Source organism: Liolophura sinensis, chromosome 1 (genome assembly GCF_032854445.1).
Source record: "Liolophura sinensis isolate JHLJ2023 chromosome 1, CUHK_Ljap_v2, whole genome shotgun sequence".
Lineage (NCBI taxonomy): Eukaryota > Metazoa > Mollusca > Polyplacophora > Chitonida > Chitonidae > Liolophura > Liolophura sinensis.
Genome location: NC_088295.1, coordinates 81,886,747 through 81,910,736, shown reverse-complemented (window position 1 = coordinate 81,910,736; position 23,990 = coordinate 81,886,747). Strand labels below are relative to the sequence as shown.

The following is a 23,990-nucleotide window of genomic DNA, read 5'->3' as shown; positions in this document are numbered from 1 at the left end:
GACATAGATTACATAAATTTTTTTAATTATTAATTAGGCATATGAATTTCTTGTGCATGAAACTTTAGAAGAATTAGCACTAGTTGAATTGAGTCATTGAGATGGAGAACTTGAGAGCCTGCTTCATGTGCCCCTAAATGTGCTGGGTTTTCTTCTCATTCTAATTAATCCTTGTCAAAGGTCCCTTGGAAAAGGCCATGTTGAGATTTCTACACCAAGGAGAAATGATCTGAGCTAAGCCACCCAGTCCTTTGATCCTCCCAGACCAAGCTGCATTTTAATTCCGGCACCATCATAGCAACACAGCATCCACTTTGGGGTCATCCTGTAGGGTCATTTGTCTGTCATGGTTAACTGGCTGTAGCAAGATTGAAAGTAACCTATCACTTTTTATGGTCCCATGTGTATGGGAACCAGTACAAGAACATCAGGTCTAAAGGCTTGTAGCTTAACCAGGCCCCTTCAGACCTGTTTCTCTGTACTATGTCTGCATAGTTTTCGGGCAGTTCAAGCTGCCTAATGGTTGATATGTACCAGTACATGGTTTTACCCCATAAGGCATTCATGTAGATTGTGAATGTTGATGCACCAATAATGTCAAACATATTCTCAACTTTACTGAAAAATGAAAACCTCTTTTAAATTAATGTCAGGATCAATATTCAGAGGTTAACCTAAAGTATTGTGACTATGAGACAAATACCCATGTATTTCATCAAAGTTTTTCATATGTGACTATAAAAATGTACAGTGTTGTTTTGAAAAACCCAAAAACAAGTATTATAATTACAGGTACATGCATATAAAAAATATGAACATGGACTGTAGAAAATATTCGTGATCTTTATAAAAGGGGAAGAAAGCATTAAATTGTTGTATATGTCAGATGAAAAACCGTTAATGACAGTGTCCAGCAAAAGAGCTAATTTCTAGGTTCATTGATCAAATTCATAGGTCTTTATTTTTACATATTCTGAATGAAGAAGTCTAAGAAGTGTATGTATTATGTGACAAAACCTGATTGGACAACAGCGGTCACCAGGGCCATTGTAGAATAGAATGTTTCAAATACTTTTTGCTAGAAACGAAAATATGAAAGAATAAATCTGTTTTAAATGTACATGTATGTAATAAGTTTACATTAATGTCACAGACTTGAAGTGTTTGAAATTGAGGCCGTCAGCTTTTTGGGTTAGCATTCTGTTTAACAATCAGTGGGATAAAACTCTCCATTGTTTTCAAATACATGTACCAGTAATGAGAAGGCAGCATACTGGACTTTGAGCCATTATTACATCAAAAATGGATTGTAGCTCTACTTCTGTATATTACAATTTGTCAGTTTTTGTTGTAGCGTCATACTGTCTTCAGTGTGACATCATCATGATTAGTCGTGAATGGAACATATGAAGTCAGTGAAATGAGGTGCCAGATGTTTGACAGGCGGCCATTGAAAAAGACAGGCTACTATCACTCAATTAGGAAAAGACAAAATTGGCACTTTACATGTATTATTGGCCTAAATTATGAACCATCAGCTGAAGTTTTATAGCTGACCTTGTGTTTGTACTCAGTTGTATGTTAACATTGACGGTGACATTTGTATTGAAGAACAAAGATCAGCAGCCACTTTCACAAAGCGGTGTATGACATTTATTTATTTTACATTTGTGGTACGATGTTTTGTATGTCACATTAACATACCATTGTCTTACATGTGCAATATCGTACAAGTACTACATCTTTGTAAAAGTGGCCCCTGGTTTTGACAACCAACTTGTAAACTGTTAGTTTGTAATTCCTTGAGAGATGCAATGCTTTCTATGTGTTTGGGGGTTTGGTCAGGGGCTGATGTTAGAGCAGTCTTGTAGTAAAGTACATGTACATCCAGCGTACATAAATTTACCAGTGCACCATAGAAGTCATTTAGTTCTTGCAAATGTTTTTTTTTTTTTTTTGTAACTGCGGAAAAATGCCTCAGCTGACTATGCATGCTTTAAGAATGGCTAATGCCGAGTTTAAAACTTTTTGATTTTATGAACTACATGTACATATTAAAGCTTATTAGTGCAGTACCCAGGAGTTAGCTGAGTATAAGTTTGCAGCCTGTCAGCCCATCATACAAGTGCTGCAAATTTCTTCTTTTTTTTTTTTTTTTTTCCTTTTTCTCGGAAAACAGATCCTTGTATTGAATTGAAACTTTGTACGTATCTTCACCAAGACAAGTAACGAACCAATTTTGGAGTCTGTTTCATCCATTTTGGAGAAAATTGTGCCTGTTTTGTTGTGGATTTTAACATACATGTATGTATTATTATGTTTGATCAAAATTGTATACGTCCAGATTGCTTGTTAAGCTAGTCTTAAAATGCTCTGTGGTCAAGATCTCCGAAGGACTCTTGGTGCAAATCTGAAAAAGTTACTGGTACATGTAGTGCTTGATTTGTTGTGTGTAAGTGTGGCTGTCAGTTCTGAGTCAGAGACTCTGTGACCAGTTACAAGTGTTATTCATTAATGACTACATACAGTAAATTGTATCAACATTGACCAGTAGCCCCAGACCTGATGGACCTATTAGACTGTTGTCCCTGTATTTATACTACAGAGGCTGTCCTGTGAAGATGTCACTGGGATCTGGGATGAAAGGGCCGCCACTGTCTCCAGCTTCTGATGCCTGGAGGGGTCAGACCCCTTATTGTCTGATCTGACCTTTGAATTAGCATAACAGACAGGATAACCTGGCGTCACTTTCCTTACTTTGATCTGTCTTCATGTATTTCTTTAACATTCACTCTCTGATTTACTGACACTGTTTAAAACTTTATGTTTCATTGGGCTAGCCTAACTTATAACAGATGTATATAATTGGGAACTGTATTATATTCATCAACTTGTTAAAAAAAGTAAAGGGGTGTTTTAGCTATGGCCAAGTAGTATAGACTACATTTGAAGTTTATCATATTTAATTGGCAATAAGTGTTCTTTTGACAATTTAATTGTCCTCTTAAATATATTTCTTCCCTTTAAAACAATTAATAATTACTTTGACTGTGCTACATGCTGCAGTACTTGTCATCTGCACATTAAAACGGCATGATAAATTCATGTGATAAAGATCTTGTTGTTTAAATCAAATTGATGTAGACATGCAGGTCTGTTCTCCAATTTATAAGTTTTAACAGTCAGATAACCACACTACAGCATTCTTGTCAAAACATTTTATTCTGTAGATAGTAATGACTTACACACTCATATTGATGTTGGTAAAAAGCTGAGAAATAAAACAAATGTGAGGTGTTACTTGTAAATAGAACCTTAAGAAGCATTCTTTAAAAATTCATGTAAAAAATATACCCTGCCACAGAATGATGAACTACTTTCACTGATGAGGCCAAGCCTAAATCATATAACATTAAGTATTACTGTATTAATAGGCAGTAAATTGCCAAAATATGTGGCAGAGACAATTTTTATGGTACAGAATGACACATGCATGGTAAAAACAGTAAATGCATTTAAAATCGAGTCAGTAGTCAGAACTACTGTTCATGAAGGGGCTTTGCAGTTCTTGAAACAAACAAAGTTATCGACAAATCCACAGCACGGATAACGAATCTTTTACAGTCCTGATTCAGTAAACATCCTCAGCACCATCCAAAACAATCGTCACTCGATGTCAAAGTTCACTGAGAGTACATTCTGCTGCATGAACTCAATATTTTTAAGTTACTCACTGGTTTTTAGCACGGAATGAATTCAAGAAAACAGTTTCTTACACTTTGGTAGCTGACACTTGAAGGCAAAGTCACTAATCTGATCTAATATCCTGCCGGATTGTCAGCTGTATTAGACCACACTTAGTTTACCCGGTGAACACAGAAGAGTTCTGCTATTCGCTAGTCGCATGTGACAGTACACTTGTATTCAATAAAGTGTTCTTTTGTTTCAGTATGAATTAGCAGACTGATGGTAAATATCAGACAACAGCCACAATGTCAGATGCAGAAAGTGGTGGCCATGTTAAGAGGGAAGCTGAACCGTCTGACCTAAAGGACCCGTCTCCTAACCATGAAGGTAAGAAGCTTTGGCTGTATAGTCCCACCATTCATAAATTATGACCATTAGAATTTTTACAACATTACACCATGATTAAAATTGTCACAGCCTGAAAGGCAGAAAGGTGAAAGCACGCCCATTGTGAGAGTTCATGAACAGAACTTTTTAACTTTTGACTGGTCGCTTCAGCTGCTGGTGGTTTGCTGAAGATCTCTAGCCGACAATCAGTGAAGCTGTGTGTGTCCTGGAGATTCATCTGGGGCTGGGCGACTAAGGTTTGTTAGGTGTCTGACTTGGTATAGTGGATTCTCCAGGCCCTGTCTGCTTTCCTCCACCCCAAATTCCGCTTGAGCAGCATCATTTGGTCACAACATAAAACACCTCTAAAGCAAATAAATAAATCAAGGTGTTGGTTTTAGTATTTATCTACAAGTAAGCCATGAGTTTGAAAACAGTCTTATAGGAAAATTCACTTAGAGTTCTTGAAAATCTGATAAAAGCACCAGACTTGGCGTTACTTGCCTTCCGTAAGGCGTCTCAGAGAAGCAGCACTAGATAAAAGAGTGGTGGAAATCCGTCCTGCAACATGGACGCAAATTACGTATACATCTACCCTAAGGACTCCTTCAGGGTCATATGACTGGAAAATTGTTAAGTACAAGGTTAAACCCCAAGCACTCACTCACTCTTGTGTTACATGTTTAGTGTTTGATTTGTTGCCTAGTTACTGTGGAGTAGTGCTGGTTTTTGGTGGATCCTCTCAGTGTCAGAATCATACAGGTGTTTAGATGGAGCTAAGAAACGATTACTTTTAGAAAAACCATGGAAATATTAATGTGCATATGTACTGCGGCATGAGAACCCATTATCCGCCAACGTCCACACTCAACACACACTTCCTGTTCCAGAAAGTTACACCAGTGTAAGGGTTTAGTTTTACTCTTTGCACACCCTTGCAAAGAATGTCTTCATTGAAGATGTATAGGGGCGTACCATTCCCTGAACAGCCCAAAAATAAAAGCTTGGTGTCCAGTATCTGTTGACACATGGTCAGTCAATTACAGAGCAAAATTTGCTGGATCAGGTATCTGTAAACAAACTAGCCATAGTTCATTGAGAAAGTGGCTACTGCCATTTCATCCCACCTTTTGTCTGTTTGTGATGACAAGGGTATGTTAACAGCAGAATGGATTGGATTGCCCTGGCTGTTCTTTGATGAGTTCTTTATGCAGTGACACCCTGAAAAAGGGACATCCCTAATCTGCAGGAGGAATGACCCTTCTCTCATAGGACTGGACTAATTGAGGTCATTTCGCCTGTATCCTTGATCAAATTCCAGTCGTTCTCAGATACTAATCTGTGGTACTGCAGTGCTCTTCTACAGAAAGAATGCATGGCGTTTATTCTCCCTTCGTCAGCCTCTTGACATCAGACATCTGAGCTCTTGGCCATATCAACAAGTTGTTACGAGCCTTTGTAAGGGGAAGTTTTGATTTAGACTACGCTTTTTGTTTATTTGATTGATGTTTTACGCCGTACTCAAGAATATTTCATTTATACGATGGCGGCAGCATTATGGTGGGAGGAAACCAGGCAGAGCCCGGGGGAAACCCACGACCATCGACAGGTTACTGGTAGACTGAATAAGCTTTTTGAATTACATCTGCAAGACCATTGTTTGGAATTGACAGTTGACTTAGTAACCTTAGTCTTAATGTATATCAGTCTCTTTGATTTGCATTTGAATACCATATATCATCTTTTCCTATATGGATAAGAAGTTTTTGTGTCGTACGACGTTATTGTCCAGTTTTGTAATTGCAGTAAACTCACAAGGATTCTTAATGATGAACACACGTGTATGTGATTACAAGTGCATGTGGACCACAGGTACACCATTGTGAAATGTTGTCTGCCTACGTGTGGCAACAGAGATCTATATTGGCCTCATCAAACAACAGTATTTTCTTTGGGAATCACTGGGTTTGTGCAGGTGTGCATTTAAGGGCCATGTCTAGATTTAATAAGACAGTGTATATGTTGGCTTGGGTACATCCTGCCCTATAGGCTGGTGTCAACTTTCACTACTATAGCCTGATATCTTTGATTAGCCCCAGGGGCCTGGTCAGGGCAGCAAGGGGCATTCAGTCTGTGTGTACACTGGGGATTTGTGCTACTACAGATGGATATGTCTACATGAGCTCGACATAAACCAATGTTTGCCCCTGTACAAATTCAATTAGCCTTCTGTGGCACTTCATTGAAAAGGCACCTACATTGTTATGAAAGAGAGAGGGTTTTCTGTATCTATCACATTTCACCTGCTAGTGGGTAAGTCAGGCAGAGGTAAGACATAGCATGGGACTCCTCATACCCAAACAAACTCCATCCCCACACAAGCAGTGCGAGGAGTCTAACTTTTCATGGGGCTGCCAAACCATACACAAACTACCTATCTTCTGACCCACCTAGGTCTCAAGTATTTCACACCTCAGAGGGTATTCTGCTATGGCTGAACCCTCCCTCAATAGACTGCGCACATGTTCATGGACACAACAGTCACTGTTTGATGAACTACAGTCTCTACACTTCCTGCCATCTTTTTACCTTGATGGTGAAAAGATCTGCCCTTAATCCTGCCTGCTTTCTTGAGGGCAGCTTCTGACCCACATTTATTCACACCCACTGCCATTGACAACTGTGTCTTCTAGTCAGCCACAGGTATATCCCTTCTCGATTAAAATGGCTTGTTTATAGAACATGGAAATAAGCACAGGATCGAGTGCATTGGAATTTTTGTTTGGAGTGAGGATCTCGAAGCCATGCCCTGAAGCAAAACGGAAGGTTCATCCCCCAGTTATCAAATACGTTAAGAGCACTGCACCTTGAGAGGTCTTTAATGGTCAGTTTGTCTTGCACAGTACGTGTATGTTTTTTGTTTTTTTTTTATTGACTATATTCCATGATATATTTAAGGTTAGAGAGTTGAATGTATTTTATCGCCATGACAGAGTTTAGGACTGTGAAGTAAGGAAGGTAGGTTAGCAGCATGCAGTGCCCAGTGGTTCCTTCTTGATTATGTGGATACCTAGCTGCCTTATGCCACATTCTGACAGAACTCAGTGGATGGATCTTTGAACCACAAAGGTGCGCTTTTGATCTTTAATTTAGACTACATGTTTATACCATTTATTTCCCTTGTTACTGAGTCCTAATAAGAGGAGAAAACTTCTGGGATATCACTATATCTGAAGTTCATTCAGCCTAGACCACAGACTGGTTATAATATACCCCTTGCCCCATGTCATTAAGATTGGGTCTGTTGGTCCTCAATGGCTTTTTACCTTGAAGACAGGGTCATAAGGAGACTGGGATCTGGATCAGACCCATATGGCCCTTTTGTACCAGGCTGAATAACAATCTGTTCACAAAGACACACCCTTTGAGGATGTAGCTGAGTCAAGGTCTCACAATGTCAGCTATGCCAACACACCCCACCCCTCACCACCCCTCCCCACCCCATACCGAAGAGGTCTTTTGCCATTTCTTCCAAACTGCTGCTGTCAAATTACTATCATTGCTGTATTGAGAACTATTAGTTTAATTGCTGTGTAATGCCATACTCAATAATCTTTCATTGATACTGACAAATTTTGTAGAAAATGATTTAGTTTGACTAGAATCAAATCACAATTTCTATACTTTTAACTGCCTCTTGTGTATTTCATAGACTTGCTTTGAGCCTACATCTGTTTAGAAAAGAAAAAATTTTGGAAACAAAATGGGAGTTGTTCTTGAGGCTTGGTAGAAATGGGTAGCCTTTGTCCTGGTCACGCTGTCAAGATCCTCTGGGGGTATCAGGAGAGTGTGGTGTCCGCTGAGGATGTGATGGAAGGCTAACAAGAGAGTCCCCCAGAGCTCAGACAGCAGCAAGAGGGTACAAAGACATGGCTCTGTGATATCTGGTGTCACTACATGACTCCCTGAATACAGCAACATGGGCTTACTATGCCCCTTCCTGTCACTTGCCCTGCCCTGGCTATGTGCACTGTGCTAGGGTAAAGCTGAGCCACGAGCTACATTGTATCTGGTCTGGGAACTGACAAAATGCCACCAGTCCAGGCTGTACCTGGGCTGTAGACATGGCTTCACCTGAAGCCAGTCCCAGACAGTGTGGAGTCTCCTGTTAAACATAGCCCAGTCTCTCCCCTCCTCATCCCCCTCCCCCATACCTCCATTCTTCAGAACACGTTCCTGCGACTTGTAGAAACCAATCTTTACACAGACATCCTTTGCCATATCCCTTTGATGTCCTTGTGTAACAAATTGTTTGCAATGCTTGCCTACAATGTGGTACATATACTAGCCCTGATGAACATGAACACTGTCAATATTGTCTGCTTCAGTCACAGTCTTTCAGGGACATAACAAGACTGAAGTTTGCTGTTTGTTATATGTCTTGCAGATTGCCCTGGCTTCCTTGTTATCTCTGAACCACAAAGGCCTCTGTACCTGTGGACATTGTGTTCTTGCGGGTTTTACATAAAACAGCTAAACGATACTGGGCTCACAGCTTTTTGTATTGGACATAGAGTTGGCAAACTATGCAGATGGTAGTTAGATGTTGAAGACAGGTGTTGTAGGTTTTCTTGCGAACTTTACCATTTGATAAAAAAGACTGGCAATTAATTACTACTCAGCTACTGGCTTTAAAGTATCCTTTGCTCTGCAAGAAATTCTCAAGATCTCTTGACATGTCTACACTGGCAAAAACCCCATCAAATTGATGGGCGTCATCTCCTTTTCACTCAACCGCAATATTTTTTTCCTCGTTTGCTAGACTTAGTTGATTTATGATAATGAAACAAACCCTTAGCCTTCTTTATGTTACCAGAGCACCTCTTTCAACACTTTCTAGCATGGACAAATTTGATGATATGTTGAAAATATGACGAAACAAAATAACAGTAAGGGCAAGTTCTTAGTTGTAAAAAGCAGAAGAATAGATTTATACCATAACTTGATTGAGTTGTAATGTAATTGATATTTAAGCCTCTATACCTAGAGCAGAACAAAGAGCAATCCTTAGTCTAGATTACATGTAGGATGATTAATATCTACATGTAGAGAAAGTCTTGCGTAGCAGCTTAGTCCTCAGAAGGAGTGTAACTAGATCATGTGAAAGAGAAAGGGAACATTGAATATCTCAGGGCAAGTCTGAGGCTAAAGTAATTACCAGTGTATTGGGGCTGACACCGTCAGTTGGCTGTCTCATTTCTCATAATAACACTTCAGATCTGTAAGCCAAGTCCCTGCTGGCAGCCAATTAGAGTTCCTAGCGGGAGCTTCCTTACTACAGCTTGCTTTAACAATGTTTTATCCTTAGAACTGGGATGGGGCTGAAAATGAAAGGCATTTCCTCTTCAGGGATCTTTATTTACTAGTGTCAAAAATTGTAGTTCTCGTTTAGGTACTGGCCCTTCTTTATGATGCACAGTCACGATTAAGTACACATGCCTTGGTTAGTGTTATTAAATATGAGGCCCATAAGCTTTAAATACATTGTGGAAACTTCCTATGGCTGCTGTGCCTAACAGAAATGTACCTCTCCGGCCGTAAGTGGGAAGGTCTGTCAGCAACCTGCGGATGGTCGTGGGTTTCCCCCGGGCTCTGTCCGGTTTCCACCCACCATAATGCTGGCCGCCGTCGTATAAGTGAAATATTCTTGAGTACGGCGTAAAACACCAATCAAAAAAAAAAAAAAAAAAACAGAAATGTAATCAAGTAAGATGATGGGTACTCACTGGGGGTGAGGTTTCATTCAGTAAATAGACTCAAATAAACACTTGTTAATTATGATTGCAGAATCTTACTTAAGGCTCTTGGGTCTGTGATGTGTTATCAGAACATGTCCATCATAATTATGCTACAGTGCTGTATGTGTATTTATGAAATAACAAAATAAAAACTATCTTAATTTCTGCACTTATTCCAACTGTATTTTTTAAACATTCATTCTCATTAGGAAAACATGGTAAAAATATGAGAGAATCTACTTTTTTTGACTTAGATGTATGTGTGTAAATTGACTAAACAGCCCTTGGATGCACATTAGTAATCATGGTTAGCTGTAGATGTGACCTCACTCCTGCACCTTCAAGATGGCTAAGTTCTCAGTCATCACAGTCAGACATGTGTATACATGGGGCATCTTGTACACATGAGCTGTTTTCTTACATGCTTAGGAAATGCCTACCGCACAGATTGAAGAAGGCATGAATATGTATGTCCATCAACACTTTGATGATTATTTTATTGTGTGAAGTTGATGGGTGTCCTGGATGTCTTATAATTGCTAGTGTGAGATAAGATGGATTTGTTTCTATTAACTACATATACCACCAGAAAAAAGTCTTTAAATTCTTTATACAACTTAATACTCAGAAGAATTCTTGCTGGGTTTATGATATTTTCCCAGACATTTTCAGACTAATAATTTTTGTTTGAAACTAATTAATTATTGTACGCATCTAGTCTGTAAATAAAGGTTTTCATAAAAGCTTGTGTGTGAGATTTTTTTTAAAGATTAATAGGGATAAGATAAGATCTATAGAGAGCGGTATGAGTGATGGTGTGGTATGAGTTATGACGAGGTGGTACGCCTACAGTCTTAGACCCCTGGAGCCTGGAATCTGAGAGGTGGCAGCACACAGGAGCTGCACTCTGATACAAGGGAGATAACTTCTTGGTCAGCAACACTGATGTTAGAGGACTGAAGGTATACTATTTAGGCAGTTATTAACGTACATGTAGATGATACCCACATATCCTCTCACCAAGTGATAAGTTAGACTTAAGTCAAACAACTGGTGCAAAACTCCACAGTAACGTTTTTTTTTGTAAATAAAGTGGCATGCGATTTAAGACTGGTACATGCCAGAAAATGCCCATCAGTTCGAGAATGTTGTGAGGATGAGTATGTTTGATCGGGGAGAAGAAGCGTATATTAGTTTATGATTTCACAAGGAACTGTAGAATTTGTGTTGGTTGGTGTGTATTAGTGATGCAGCTTTTTATAGTTACGGTCATGATTTTGTGACATCATTGGATGATCATTGACTTTTGTGATGCTTCACCTTTCATTCTACTCATGATAAAACTTATGAATATATATTTCCCTCAATGAGATTTTGATGTGAGATAACTGGAGTTTAGTCACAGGTGAGTGGGTTTGTGCTGTAGTTTGAGTGATTCACGTGGACTGATTATTGATCAATGAATGTGTTGTTAAGAAGTGTTTTATGTCCCCACCCAGTTGATGTTGTATTTATTGTTGGATAACCCCAGGCTGTCAGACCATACAGATGCCTTATCGCTGTGACGTGGTGGCTGCATGGCTAGCTAGGTTTATCCCGGTCTGTTGACATATGTATCAGTGTTATTGTACCTGTTGATGATTGATTGTGGGAGGCATTAACATAATCTGTTAGTAATGTAAATGAGGGAATAGCCCGGGGCGGCTTGTTCTCTCCTGGCACGGTCCTAACATGGAGTTCTCTTGTTCCTGGCTGATCAGAGGAGTGGCTGACCAGCTCACATTTTGACAGAATGCATTATTAAAACAAAGGAAAATTTGCATAGCCCTGTCAAGATATGGTTTTACCTTGGTGCTTTGGAATCATTAATACATATAGAAGTCATTTCCGGTGACTGAGTTGTAAACCAGCCACCCACCACCACCCCGCACCCCAGCCCCCATCCTTGGAGACCTTAGACAGATGATTTACTGTCAGGTAGAAGAAGCAGAGAGGAACTGGATGCATTCCTCACCTGACACTTGGTCACGCTTACAGCTTACCCCAGTCTACCTGACAATGCTGGTCATTTGATGAAAACAAAGTGTGGCTTGTCCACATGCAAAATAATAAAAGATAGTTTTGTCTCAGTTATTTGCTGCTGGCAAAATCCGTGGCTGATGTATACAGCATTTGTACAGCCTTGTGACTTACATGTAATTCTTCAACCTTTTCACATGTTTGCAAGGTGATTATTCAAAAATATTCTGAAGGCATTAGGCTGTGTTGATTGATAAAATTATACTTTTTGTGAAGCCCTGAAACTGGTCAATCCAACCAATGTTGTTTTGTCTCCAAAACCAAAATTAACAATGTGCAAAACTGCTCTGAAATTTGCTCTTTCCTGTGCAAACAAAAATATGGCCTATAATGCCATTTATTTTATGATTGTATGTTAATAGTGGTTTTTTAAAACCCTCCCACATAATGTTAATTTCTGGTTAGATGTACTGTTACATTGATTTGTCACTGGAGATCATGCAGGTTGACATCCCACTCAATTTATCTTAATCAATGTGGTTATGTATTAATTAATCTGATGAGCTCTGTCTAATTGAGTGGGTAGTTTTTTCCTATAGGACAAGTCAAATTGTTTTGCATGTACCTATTTTTATGCATGTAGATATGACTGGGGTGGGATATTTGTTAAAGTGTTGATGCTTTATCCTCCCTGTTATGAAGATTAGGGAAGAAAATAATAAAGATCAGTGAGGTTTTGTGGGGTGAATGTCCCTCCGGAGTTACTGTGTAATGTTAACTAGCTTGTTGTCCTGTGTGTGTGTGATTTAACTAAGTATTTTATTGAATGCCTCAATGACAGTCGAATGTGAAGTGATGACAGACAAGTTATCAGAGAGCCTGTGCGCCCATCAGGTGGCAATACAGCAATACCTTAAATCATCACTTTTTTGGCTATCACATCTAATAGAACTCTGGCCTGTCTGAAGTTACAGGTAAGCTCTGCTAACGTTTCCCTGGTGAAAAGTGTAAAATATTTGAGGTAATTCTTTGAACTGACAAGAGAGAATGTAGGATGAGTTAATTACATATCTGTGTTTCACCTTGTTGTTCATGACTTCAGCTGACATGTGAACAAGGTTTCTTATGAGCTGCAGGGTTGGAATTAACCACCTAGGCTTGAAGAAAGTTAGCTGGGTACTAAGCTTTTTCTTGTTTTTGTTTTCCCGTCTCTTCAAGATTTAATTAGATGTATATTAATACATGACATAACATTTAGCATTGCTGACTTTCAAGAGTTTTAGGCAAAGTGTGTGGTATAACTGTACCAGGAGATTTAGGTTGTTACATAAAGAGTATGTTTAAAAGGCTTTTAGTCATAGAAATGTGGTTACATTTTAAACTCATAACCAGGGTTAAAATGCTTTGACTATTGTTATGCCATCTAGTGTATGTCCCGTGCCCTGGGTGTATACATGGGTGTTTCCCCATGGCCAGTGTTTAGCAGGTAATTGAGTGTGTTCTGCTTTACGCTTAGGACACCTGTTCAGATGTTAACAAATTTTTCTAGTATTCAGTTTGATCAGTTGGCGGAGATGGTTTTGAGGAGTGATTTATCCTGTGGTATATCAGTGACGCACACGTGCAGTTGATTATCATAAACTCATACAGAAGTGCTGTGTAAAGAAAGTCAATCTTTGCTGCTGCCATTTATCAGTGCTGAAGAACACAATGAACAGCTCTCCTATGATATATCATGGACTGAAAGCTCTGCACAAATACCTTGATATACCTGTCAGTGACATTAACAGGCAAAAGCACTTCATACAGATACATGCCATAATGAACTGTTTTGAAAAGCTCTGATGTGCGCCCTGAAAAGGTTTCAAAATAGCAAATCCACTTTTACTGGTAGTGTGATTTACATGGGTACAGTAATATAAAATGTGATATTGTTGGAGTGACAGTGGCGGATGTTTAGAGAGTGGATGTTTGGGCGCGAGATGAGACAGGTACGCATTGAGGATCAACAGAGATGATAGTATGCTGACAATAGGGGGCCGAATAAAGTGGCCACACTAGGCTGAACAAGAGCGGAGTTACCTGAGTCTAGGGACCACACACGCGTGAACAGCTGGCCTCGCAGGATGGCAAGACGGAACTGCTGCATTCACTGATCACTTTTTTGTCAGTTATCTTACAGCATATGATATAGCTCCTGCTTCCAGAGAATGTGTCGCCTGTCCTCGGCTTTGATCTGGCTAACACCCACACACTATATCCTTGGAGATACCTGCCTCTAGCTGTTTGGGTGTTCTCAGGCCACCAATGGGTGGACGGTAAGGTATTACAATACCTCCACTTAATTGTCAGTGGCTAGAAGACTGGATTGGAGTATAGGATATTACCACAACAGGCTTGAGACAAATCACTGTAACCAGGTTGATAGTTTGTCACAAGATTGCTGTTAATTCATCACAAAGCTCTGCATCTACTTGAAATTGGCTTATAAATATTCTCTGGAGTTGTTAACTGCAGGCAGAGCTTTGGCTGGCAGCAGGCAACAGCCTGTTTATTCGCCTCTCTTAAGTACAAGCATGATGATCTACTCTGTAATATTTATCTCATTTCCTAGTTTATTTCTTGAGGCAGCAATTTATTCCTGGTTTGGTGGAGAAGAAGTGATTAGACATCAAGTTCAGCATCCTCTTGCTAGAGGTTTATTTTATACTCGGGACAGTTAAGCTGGTGACTGTTTATTGACACCCTCCAAATGTTTTCTCAGGAAAAGTGATTGTGGCAAACTGAAAAACACATGTGGCTCATGGCAGTCTACTTGGCCCATTGAGGCAAGCAGGCAGTCGGGGCGGGCAGGCTGAGTTAGGTGAGGGCAGCCTCGTGTTGGGAGGTCTGGCTAGCATCTGTCTGTTACCCTGAGCTTCACTCGAGAGGTGTGAGGCAGGCGGAGAGACGACACTCCTTCAGCACCTCACATCCTACAGGAGTAATGTGTCCTTTTGTTTAACTGGATTTACCGCTTTAATTTGTGCGCAGTATTACCAAAATAGGTGAGTTTGTGAAGTTGTTGTATTGATTTTTATCAGTGTACCAGAGAATTTTGTCATTATGGAACATTTTCCATGCAGTCTTGTGGGTGAAGTCAGTGGAAGGATTCACACATTTATACTGATAGGCGTGAAAGTCTGTGGGTGGCAGTGCTGTCATATATAGTGTTAAAACAATTCATTTATATGACAGTGCTATCACGTGCAGTGTTATAACAATTTACTTAAAGGGTATTTTGCCTAGGCTTAACTTTGTTAATTGCTGATGATTAGCTGCCATCCTGTGCAAATATTATTGAACAAATGGGTGATACTTTGGAAACCTATTTTTGCAAAAGGTAAATATACATTGTGGCTATTGCAGAATTTTAATCATAATTCCCTTACTTTAGTGTCTTGAGTCTTATTAGCGTGCAAGAAAGTTCACATGGTCATTTCGCTGCTTTTCCATGCAGTTTTCTTTATGAGTTTAATGGAGCGATACACACTTTGACATGTTAACTGATAGATATCAAGCCTATGGGTAGCAGTGCTGATAATTCTAGTGTTATAACATTTACTTTGAGGACATTTCATTGAAATTCACTGATTGGGGGTGATGTCTTGCTCATTTTATAGCGCATATTCTTGGGAAAATGTAAGTTACCATTTGCAATAGGTCTGTATACACTCTGGCGATCAAAAGAAACATTCTGGAATATGAAGTGTAATTTATACACCCTCGTAACATTGATTTGGAGATTTTATAGCATGGACTTACACATGTAGTGGTGTTACTTTTACACTTCCGTTTAGTCTGTCAAGATTTTGTTATTTTTTCAACTTAATCAGTTTTGTAGTAGTTTTGGTACATGTAGGTGCAAAAAAAAAATGCTGTTTCCTCCCAGCAGAGCTGCACTGCAGTGTTCGGGTAAGTCTTAATTAAATGGGAATATTTTTTATAAACATATGAGTTGTTGTTGCTCCACTGCTCAGTTGTTAGGCTTATCTCCAGTAACAGATAAGCCAGAGCTATGCCAGAGAAAATCCACACACCGATATACTTTATGGTGATGTCTGTGAAAGTACATCTACCATAATGTATCATAAAACACTTCAGTTTGTACTGCATCAACTCACAGGGTTTGGTGGAGAACAGTACTGTAACTGACACTTGCCTGTATTGGGTTCACTGGCTCAAAGTTTAGAAATCTGTTTTCATTTACAAGATGTTTGGCTTTGTAAATCTACATGAGATTGTATTTGTGAAGCAGTGAATGTCGGAGTTCTGGATATATGCTGTATCTAACCTAAACATTCACCTCAAAAAATAAATTTTTAGAGGCATGCAAATAAATGTCATAAAATATTAGCTTTGATGATACAAACATTTTTCCTTTAGAATATATCTACCTTTCGAACAAATGTAATACACCTTCCTAATGTCAATAGAATTTTCAGAGCCAGGTGAAATGAGTAACTTAGGTATATACTGTAAATGACGTACATTTTGTCCTTGATTAATTGTGAAATTAGCTTTGTTGAATGTTCGTGCAGGTGTCTTTGGTCTTCCAAAGCATCTCATACAACATTAGGCCTATACCTATGCAATGTACCATTGTTCCTAGTTCATTCATAGGTTCTTGCAGTAGTGTGCATGTACTTGTATCAGTTGTCACACTAAGAACAGAGCAACAATATGTTGACGCTACCCTGGGTGTCTGATAGAGGGAGCCAGTGCCCTTAAGCTGGAATAACTAGGGGCTCACTCGATCTCCCTACATACAGAGGCCTCAGGTAATTCTGACAACAGAGTCGGGAACTATGTTTACAGTGGTGTGTTGCTGATCTGACATTATGGGTCAGGTTGAGGTGAAGTTTCAATCCAATCAAAGCCTGCTTACAATAATCACAGATGGCCAGATTACAATCTCACAATAGCTTTATCACCTGTAATTAGGAAGTGAGCTCTTTTACTTATGTTACGACTTCACTGACACAATTGTTAGCTAGACACTCAAAGTCATTTTGGAGGTATAGTGTTTCTACCTGTCTTTGTTAGAGCTCCTGTTCCATGTAGTCATACTTGTTTGGTCTGGCTCATTATCAATCCCTTCTCCCATTACATCTCAACTCCACAACGCATCCATGCTTCCACATAGGCCTACATACATGTCCGGTTGAACTTTGAAAGTCTCAGGTTTGTAGCTTGAAGATGGAAGTTACTGCTGACCTTGTGAACATTTGGGTTATGCCGGAATGGCTGAACTGAAACCCTGTGATCTTGTGATTCTGTTGATAACCAGTTGGTATCTGTGCTAAGCTGTTATATATATGCTCACCTGTTGGGAGCTGGCAGGGCATGTGTTCCAGTATGAAGATATGGCAGGTAGGTGTAGAATTTAAAAAGCACGTGATTTTGTATCAGTTGTGTTGAATGTGTATTTTAATTTCATAGTCATTGGTAGGCTAACAAATACCTCTACATCAGCCAGAAATGGCATGGCAGATGTCTAACATCCAACATGACACTGCATACAGATGTATACCTGTGATTTGGTTTTAAGCCTTCTCACCCTGTTGCTATAGATATCTTTCATTTACGCTGAAGGAGCTTAGAAGGAACAAAAGCACAACTTTTTGGACAGCTGTTTTACTTGTACATGCATATGGACACATTTATTTAACCGAATAGTTCAAAATTAGGATGAAAAATATATATATACTTTCTTCCTTGCCGTCGTAGGCATGAAGAAAAAACCAGTGAACTATACCTCTTTAAACAGTAGTGGGAACTTACACTCACCAGCCCCACTGAGTTTGATATCTGACCAGACAGCAAACATTATATTTATAAGGCTGATTTGGAAGATGCTTGTAATATATCAAAATACTATTTGTTATGTATCCTTCAGACTTTCTCTAGCACAGATCACTGGTACACAATGACAACTGGATACGGTTATGTATTGTACTTACTTGTGTGTGATGTATGTTAACAGGACTGACGGGTCAGAAGAACCGTCACAGTGCAGTGAGCCGCCCCCCTAGCTCACACCTAAGCCGTGTGGACGAGGAGCCCTCCTCCACTGATCGCAGTAAAGCTGGCAGTAGGGTGGAGACAGTGGATAGGGGGGTTGGGCCTACTCCTCTCCCTCCAACAACAGAAGCCAGGATTCCCCCATACTTTGGACAGCCCTTTTTGGACCCACGAAATGGCCTTGTTGAACCTCAATATGGTATGTTCTTATTCATGTTGAACCCTTGCGCAAGGCAAAGTAATGTATACATTAATGCTCATAAACTGTTAGTAATGATTAATGGATATTTTATTTCTTAAAGCTTTTAGGACAGCAATTTTTAAGAAGAACTATTTTTTTAGGAATGTCAAAATAATAAAAAGATTGTAACATTATAATTAGGAAAAAAATGATGCCTTTGTTCTTAAACCTGCTCTCCAGCCGTATGTGAAACTATCCTTGTTTCCCGTACATTTTGTAGGTATGTCATTTCCCTACTCACATATGCCGTACTCAATCAACCATCCATTACCGATGAATTCTCATACACTTGAGGGACGTTATCATTGGCCCCCATACCCTTATCACCAGCCTCCACATGGGTAAGTTGCACTAACGACCCTTTTGAATTTTTAAAGACAAATCTTTTATGTTTAGTCAGGAAATGTTTTGGTCTGACTAAGGAAACGTTGCAGGGTTCATACAGTTTAAGAGAAGGTCATTAAATGAAAGCTGAAAGCTAAAAGTCTTTAAAAATTGTATGGATCCAAAGTATGGATACTGGTGAAGTATGGATCTTATCCAAGAACTGTGCTGGAACTTCAGACTTTCCTGCTTTCCCTGGGCAGGTGAAAATATATGTGGGCAAGCAAGATGTTCCAGGTGGTTGTTTTTACAGCGAAGTAAAACAACTGACTACAGCAGTTTTGAGAATTTTTGTCTCATGTGTGTCATCTACCAGTTTTTGAAAATCATTTGCTTTTTAACTGGGCAACTATCTAAAAAAGTTGGACAACTACTCAAAATGTTCCAGAACTGAAGAGTTTCTATTTTGCATGGAAATATGTCCTTGTGACACCAGACAGTGTGATTTATTATCAGACAGCAGTTTATAACCATGTGCTATGCAGGACTCAAGATGCACATTAAATGTGAACTTTGCTGCATGGCGGCCTCCTTTAAATGAATGGATTTGTTTTCTTGAATGAGTTTTTGAGGGAAATGGAAAACTTCTTAAATTCAATATCAGGTTAACTGTGTGAACATTTTATTTAGAGTTCATAAACTCACATAGTTAAAACATTTTTTAATACTTACTTCCTGCTGCTTTTCTGGATACTTACTCATAAGATGACAGAATGGTGAGTATTTGTATGGTACCTTCTGGAGAGAACACTTCTGAAATTTTTATTTTTGTTATTTTTTGGACATGCCATCTTTTACTGTGTAAGTCTGTGTGTAATCTTTTGATTTTTCAAAACTCTGTGTTAAATGTATATTTTTTTATCATATGTAGTTCTGGCTAATTGTTTCAGATAATAGTTTGTTTGTTTTCCGTATATTATGTATTTAATTTATATTTACAGTTTTATTTCGACTAAAATCCAACAAATTCGTAAATGTACTTTAACTGTAAGATGTAATATTTAGCTATTTGAGCTTTTACTAAGTAATTTGCAAGACATGTAACGATTTGCCCTTACTCTATCTGACATTATTAAGACATTACTGTTCCACTATTTTCTCTTCAGTAAGATTTATTGTGCGGTTAAAGTGTAGCTGGCAATGTCTCAGTGGCTGACCAGTTTGTAATATCATCATGGGATGGCCAAAGATGTTCATGTAGATAATTATTAGGAATTTACTAAAGGTTGACCCTAGACTATAGCCTCAGGCTAAGTCAGCTGGTGCAGCCAGCCTTATTTAGGTACAACCTGTAATTGAAATGTCAAACATATGTAGGAAAAAATATGATGAATGTTTGGAAATAATTGTTCTCTTCCTGAAGCTTATTTAGTGAAGAATTTAAGTGAATACATATATTTATTTGTATTGGTATATGTACAATGATAGTCATCAGTATCCTGCGGAATTGCTTCATCAGTGATGAACTACTAATATGCATTCAGTTTAATGCTGCTCTTAAACTTGAACATCTTCATTATTGGGGTGTGGTCTGTCTCCAGGTTACCTGGTAGCCCTGCCCATTCAGACGTCTCCCTGCTGACGATGCGTAGCCCTGTGGGGGCAGGAGAACCCATAGCTCACCTTGCCTCACGGATACACTGGGAACAGATGCAAAGGAATTTCTACAGCCCTATATCAGGCAGAAGATATAGTCCAGCTAGTTTACCAGGTTAGTATGTCAAGGTTGACCTGACCATCAATCTCGTCAAGGTAGTTATTTCTGCCAAGGAGCTATCTACGTCAGCATTATTTTGTCATAATGAAAACCAAGTTTGTAACTTTTCCCTAATTCTATAATTTGGGAGAGATATTAGTAGTGTTGAAAGTGGAATATTAGATTTCTTCATCAGCCTTTTGGAAAAGTAAAGATATGAGTATGTTGTTCATATTTTAAAAAAGCTTTACACCCTGATAAGTCAGTTTTGAACATCACAGTTTTTCTTGCTTGAGACTGTTGGAGCATCCTAGAAATTATGAAAAGTTTAAGCTTGGAAAATCTTCTAAAATTATTCCAAAACCAGACCAGATGAAAGTGCACAGGTGTTTGCCTAAATGTAGTTTAAATGTTATTTAACCCTTGATATGGTCCTTAGTAAAACAAAAAAAAATAATAATAAATAAATCTACATGAAGGAGCAACTTATTTAAAAGGTGAAAGATTTTTGTTCATAAAGGTTTGAATATGAATAGTTCCATAACACTAATACATTGTCTGTCGTGTACAGGACTGCCATTGAGTGGTCTGGGTAGTTACCCAGCAGAGTTCCTGCCCCACCCTCCTAATCAGCGGAGTATGTTCACAGATGTACCCCCAACCCCAGGAAGCGGCAGTATAACCCTACCAGGCTCTGTAGAGAGTAAGTAGACCTTCCATGAAAACTGGTTTATGAGAACAAGGTTATCAAGTAATAACATTGTATGACAAAGTGTTTTCAGCAAACAGTGATGAAGTAGTTTTGGCTATCTGTTGAACACATTGACTTCATTTCTTACTTCAGTTTAGGTAGAACTGGGAAAAATATGTGATAACAAAAGATAATTCAAGTAAAAAAATTCCTAGATTGGACAGTTAGTTTTGTACAATCTACTTATAGCTTTTAGAACTATGGTGCTCATGCCATTTGTTTATATGCTAATTTAAAAAACAAATCAAGAGTAACATTCTCCTATGGTTTTGTACTATGAGTCTTGGCTTGTCCTTGCAGGTTCTCGTCTCACAAGTCCACGGCCTTCAGTTGTTGGTAAAAGCCGGAAGAGGGCCCTATCCCACTCACCGATCTCAGACTATCTAGATATACAGAGCCTCACACGCAGCTCAGAAGGCTCTCTCCAGTTAACTCCCTTTCCTCATAATTCTCGAAGCTCTTCGGCTGCAAGTGGTTCTTACGGCCATCTATCTGTAGGTAAGTCACATCTAGACAAGTTCACTGAAATTTAAATCGAAGGGTATCGCATGTTTTAATTATTACATCATCAGAATCTTCCATTGTTGGCTCACTTTATGATGACATTAACAAGGCAAATTAAATGGTAAATTGATACAACATTTGTGAAAACAGATATGTTGACAATAGTGTTAATCCAATTACTGAGTCTACATGAAAGAATGAAAATTGTTATCTGTGTATAAACATGTTGTTTTGTTGCATCCAGCATCTTTAGGAGCAGCGAGTCCAGCTCATCAACATTTTGCCACAAATCCATTTTATCGAACTGGGAGTATACCTGGGTCACCGTTCTTCTACCCAATGGTACCTTCTGTGTTAGGGCGTACATCGGGAGGAATTCCACATAACGGAACCTCAGCACAACCTTTTGCACACCCCAACCCTCCAATGACAAAGCTAGAGACACAGGTAAGATTTGTTCTCTTTACCTTTCAGCATTTACATGTAGCTTGCTGCTTGCCTTGTGCCTGCTTATCACTTCCCTTTCAATGTAACATTTCTGTCTTATGGGCTCAAAATTTGTCATTTGAAAGTTGAATCTGTAAGCCTGATTTTTGGGATGTTGTCCTCAAAATTTTTAGAATGTTTATTTTTAGAAACTGTATATTCAGGATGTCAAAAAATTTGAATTTCTACTTTTGGAAACATACATGTATTGGGACCTTCTGTGTCCTGATAGAAACTTGTCACCTGTTAGGTACTTGCAGTTATGGTGACAATATTATGCCCTGTTATTTGCTCATGAAATTTGTCTGGTTTACAGGTGAAGACTTGTCATAAAATGGCTCAGGGGATAGATGCTAAAAGACAGGAAACATTCAAAGTATGTTTAAATAAGTGTTGATTCAAATCCCTCATGTTCTTTCATTTTCTGCTGGTGAGAAATCATTCCCCATAAGACAAAATGTTGTAAAATATAGTAATCCAGGGCCTTGCATGAGTGCAGTTTCAACCTGTTAACATATACATCTAGAACTATATGTAGATGAGGCTATGCCTGTGCAAAGTTTTTAGATGGACAATATGTTGGTTCAGTTGGCTCCCACTGAACAACAGGCAGGATTATGCCATTTTGGAGTGTTTTAATTCCACTCTGTTACAGTAATTCCATCCTGTTACAGTAATTCCATCCTGTTACAGTAATTCCATCCTGTTACCATAATTCCACCCTGTTACAGTACTTCCATCCTGTTACAGTAATTCCATCCTGTTATAGTAATTCCACCCTGTTACAGTAATTCCATCCTGTTACAGAAATTCCACCCTGTTACAGTAATTCCACCCTGTTACAGTAATTCCATCCTGTTACAGTAATTCCATCCTGTTACAGTAATTCCACCCTGTTACAGTAATTCTACCCTGTTACAGTAATTCCATCCTGTTACAGTAATTCCATCCTGTTACAGTAATTCCATCCCATTACAGTAATTCCACCCTGTTACAGTAATTCCACCCTGTTACAGTAATTCCATCCTGTTACAGTTATTCCATCCTGTTACAGGAATTCCACCCTGTTACAGTAATTAACTTTCTTTATTTGGGAAATCAGATTCTTGTTTCCTATAGCCAAGAAAGAAATCAGTAGAGTAATCCACTACCAGAAGTAATCAGTAGAGTAATCCACTACCAGAAGTAATCAGTAGAGTAATCCACTACCAAAAGTAATCAGTAGAGTAATCCACTACCAAAAGTAATCCGTAGAGTAATCCACTACCAGAAGTAATCAGTAGAGTAATCCACTACCAGAAGTAATCAGTAGAGTAATCCACTACCAAAAGTAATCAGCAGAGTAATCCACTACCAGAAGTAATCAGTTGAGTAATCCACTACCAGAAGTAATCAGTAGAGTAATCCACTGCCAGAAGTAATCAGTAGAGTAATCCACTGCCAGAAGTAATCAGTAGAGTAATCCTCTACCAGAAGTAATCAGTTGAGTTATCCACTACAAAAAGAAAAATGAAGAAAGACAGGAAGATATGCAACAAATCTCAAACACCTTTGTGAGATCAGTAAAACTAAGAGGGAGGCAAAATGTTGCACCTTGGTCATGGGTGAAATTGGAGGTCATTTACCAGGGTTGTCTGTGGGGCCAATTCCACAAACACATTTTGGCTTCAGTTAATATGCAATACACAGTTTATTTCCTTTGATATAATTATCCTAATATAACACTTGCTATATGTTCACAATTTTAACTCATATGGTCTCAACTGAAGCATTTAAGTAACATTTTAAATAGTGACTTACATGCAAACTGGCTGTGTGAAATTAGCCCATGTAACTATCTGCTTTGAATGGGAACACCTCTGATACAACTTCTTTAATAATGCATGTAACATAGAGAAACAGAACAGCTAATTCAGTTGCGTTTGTATCAAGTTGTGAGCCCAGTTTTACAGAACTTTCTATTTTTTTTTTCTG

General features: G+C 38.8%; 1 protein-coding gene across 10 annotated transcripts in view; it reads left to right on the top strand.

Annotated features, from left to right (window-relative positions):
* Positions 1-23,990, top strand: part of LOC135461793 (zinc finger protein GLI3-like) — an 81,065-nt gene that overhangs the window by 41,718 nt on the left and 15,357 nt on the right. For 8 of the 10 annotated variants that reach the window (XM_064739031.1, XM_064739026.1, XM_064739027.1 and 5 more), the window contains 8 exons: positions 3,950-4,074; positions 17,917-18,153; positions 18,416-18,536; positions 20,121-20,290; positions 20,847-20,978; positions 21,327-21,524; positions 21,775-21,977; positions 22,333-22,392. In XM_064739031.1, coding sequence (XP_064595101.1) covers positions 3,993-4,074; positions 17,917-18,153; positions 18,416-18,536; positions 20,121-20,290; positions 20,847-20,978; positions 21,327-21,524; positions 21,775-21,977; positions 22,333-22,392 — 1,203 coding nt within the window. In that variant the 5' untranslated portion in view covers positions 3,950-3,992. Of the gene's footprint in view, positions 1-3,949; positions 4,075-14,309; positions 14,939-17,916; positions 18,154-18,415; positions 18,537-20,120; positions 20,291-20,846; positions 20,979-21,326; positions 21,525-21,774; positions 21,978-22,332; positions 22,393-23,990 lie in introns of those variants that run through there. The other 2 variants (XM_064739034.1, XM_064739033.1) reach the window with 2 other exon arrangements.